This window comes from Nicotiana attenuata, unplaced genomic scaffold (assembly GCF_001879085.1).
Source record: "Nicotiana attenuata strain UT unplaced genomic scaffold, NIATTr2, whole genome shotgun sequence".
NCBI classification, from domain to species: domain Eukaryota; kingdom Viridiplantae; phylum Streptophyta; class Magnoliopsida; order Solanales; family Solanaceae; genus Nicotiana; species Nicotiana attenuata.
Genome location: NW_017673764.1, coordinates 71,532 through 73,530, shown reverse-complemented (window position 1 = coordinate 73,530; position 1,999 = coordinate 71,532). Strand labels below are relative to the sequence as shown.

Here is a 1,999-nt window from a genome sequence, read left to right as displayed (position 1 = left end):
TCAGTTTTTTCTCAAATCAAAAGTAAGATTCTGATATCTTTGGTTGTATTGAAAAATATCACTCTAGCTAGTGACATATGTTCTTGGAATATTTAAAAAATGCTGGATAAAATAGGTAAAAGGGAAAGTTTGAGTATGTTATGATGCTTTAGAATCCAAGTAGACCAGGCATACTTTCCTTTATCAAGTGATCTAGAAAAATCTAGATATATTCACCAACTTGTAATTCTTTCTAGCAATTTTCACCCTTTTTAAAAGAACTAATATACAACTCTGAGGACTCTATATATTACTTCACAAGGTTCAAGCTTCTCACAACAAATCAAGCCTTGATCATTATTTCTTGTAGCCTTCACAACTTCTTTTATTTCCACTTCACCAAAAGCTATATAAATCTTGGCATTTTGCCAATAAACTCATTATTTGTTGAACTTATAAACATGGATATGGTGATGAAGTTGGGAGCAACAAGCTCTGTGGTGATATTCAGCAAGAGTAGTTGTTGCATTTCTCATAGTATCGAAACCCTAATCCGTAGTTTTGGAGCAAACCCTACCGTTTACGAGCTCGATAGACATCCAAATGGGAAGCAAATAGAGAAGGCTCTAATTGAACTAGGGTGTCAGCCAAGTGTGCCAGCAATTTTTATAGGGAATGAGTTGGTTGGTGGTTCTAATGAGATCATGAGCCTTAATGTGAGAAGCAAGCTGAAACAATTGCTCATTAGAGCTAATGCCATTTGGATATAGAAATAGAAACTCTACGAGTTTTGATAGTAATTAAACCACTTATTGAGTCTTTTAGCTTCTTCAGATGTTTTGATATAAAGTCATTTCTTATGGCTATATAATGACGGTTTTATTTGTTCACAGCTGATGATCATATGAAAGTAGAAGTTAATAACAATGAGAATCTTTATGTAATGCATTTTAATCCACGGTATTAATAATAATCTTATACTACATTCTACATGCATTAAGTTTTATATATAATTTTGGCATTTTACGTAGATTTTGTTTATATGTATTTAACAATCAAAACATAGTTATGCTGAATCTTGGAACTTAAAAGACTCACTCGAATGACTTTCTCTTGCAATTTGTTTGGATAGTTGTTACCTATTGTATTGTAATTGTATTGTTACTTTGAATATAATGTTTGTTGATTGTTACTTAAATTGTATTATATCGTATCATTAAATTCATTGTTACATAAATATGAAAAGTGTCACTTGATGTAACGATGAATTTGGCTTGGTGACATTGTTACCTTGCTTTTTTCTCACATGTTGTCCTTCTTTATTATTAAATAATTATATTTTATTCTTTTTCCTACTTTTTCTTTAATAATAACTCGAGAGTATCCTACTCATCTTAGTAATGTTGCAAGTTTATTCTTTATATTGTTGGTGTGTGATATCACGAAACGATGCAAATTTATTGCATTTATCAAATAATACAATATGATGCAGTATAATACAATATAACACATTATGAAATAACGCATAACAACCATCCAAACAAGATGTTAAACAAACAACGTAACTTATTCTAACAGGAGACCACATGGCACATGTTGCAATTATTCCTATCTAAAAAAGCTTAGAGGTGACATTCATATGCATGTAAATCTTCCACCCATCAGTTGGAATATTTGGCTTTTCCTTTTTTTTTTTTCCGAGAGTAGGGAATGACAAAGGTGATCCAATTTGCAGAACGCATATTATAGGAGAACAGGGAACGTGCGAACTAGACGCAAGAATTCGAACTTGTTCACGAATAATTAATATTAATCAATCTTTTATGTATATGATATGAGGCCAAAATGCTATACGTTTAGCGCATTATTCGCCTTATATTTTGTGGTCTAATGAGTTATTGTGCGATATTTGAGCTAAATTGTGTTGTTTTATGTGTAGGAACATCGGAAGGAATGGTCAAATGAATATTACAGAAAAAGAGGACATAAATACAAGAAAAGAACACAAAAGCATCAATTA

The 1,999-nt window shown here is 31.4% G+C and overlaps 1 protein-coding gene across 1 annotated transcript; it reads left to right on the top strand.

The window, feature by feature from the left end:
* Positions 1 to 322: 322 nt before the first annotated feature.
* Positions 323 to 933, top strand: LOC109217214 (monothiol glutaredoxin-S1-like). The gene has a single exon (XM_019381440.1). The coding sequence runs from the start codon at positions 441 to 443 to the stop codon at positions 747 to 749; it is 309 nt and encodes a 102-aa protein (XP_019236985.1). The 5' UTR covers positions 323 to 440; the 3' UTR covers positions 750 to 933.
* Positions 934 to 1,999: the final 1,066 nt, after the last annotated feature.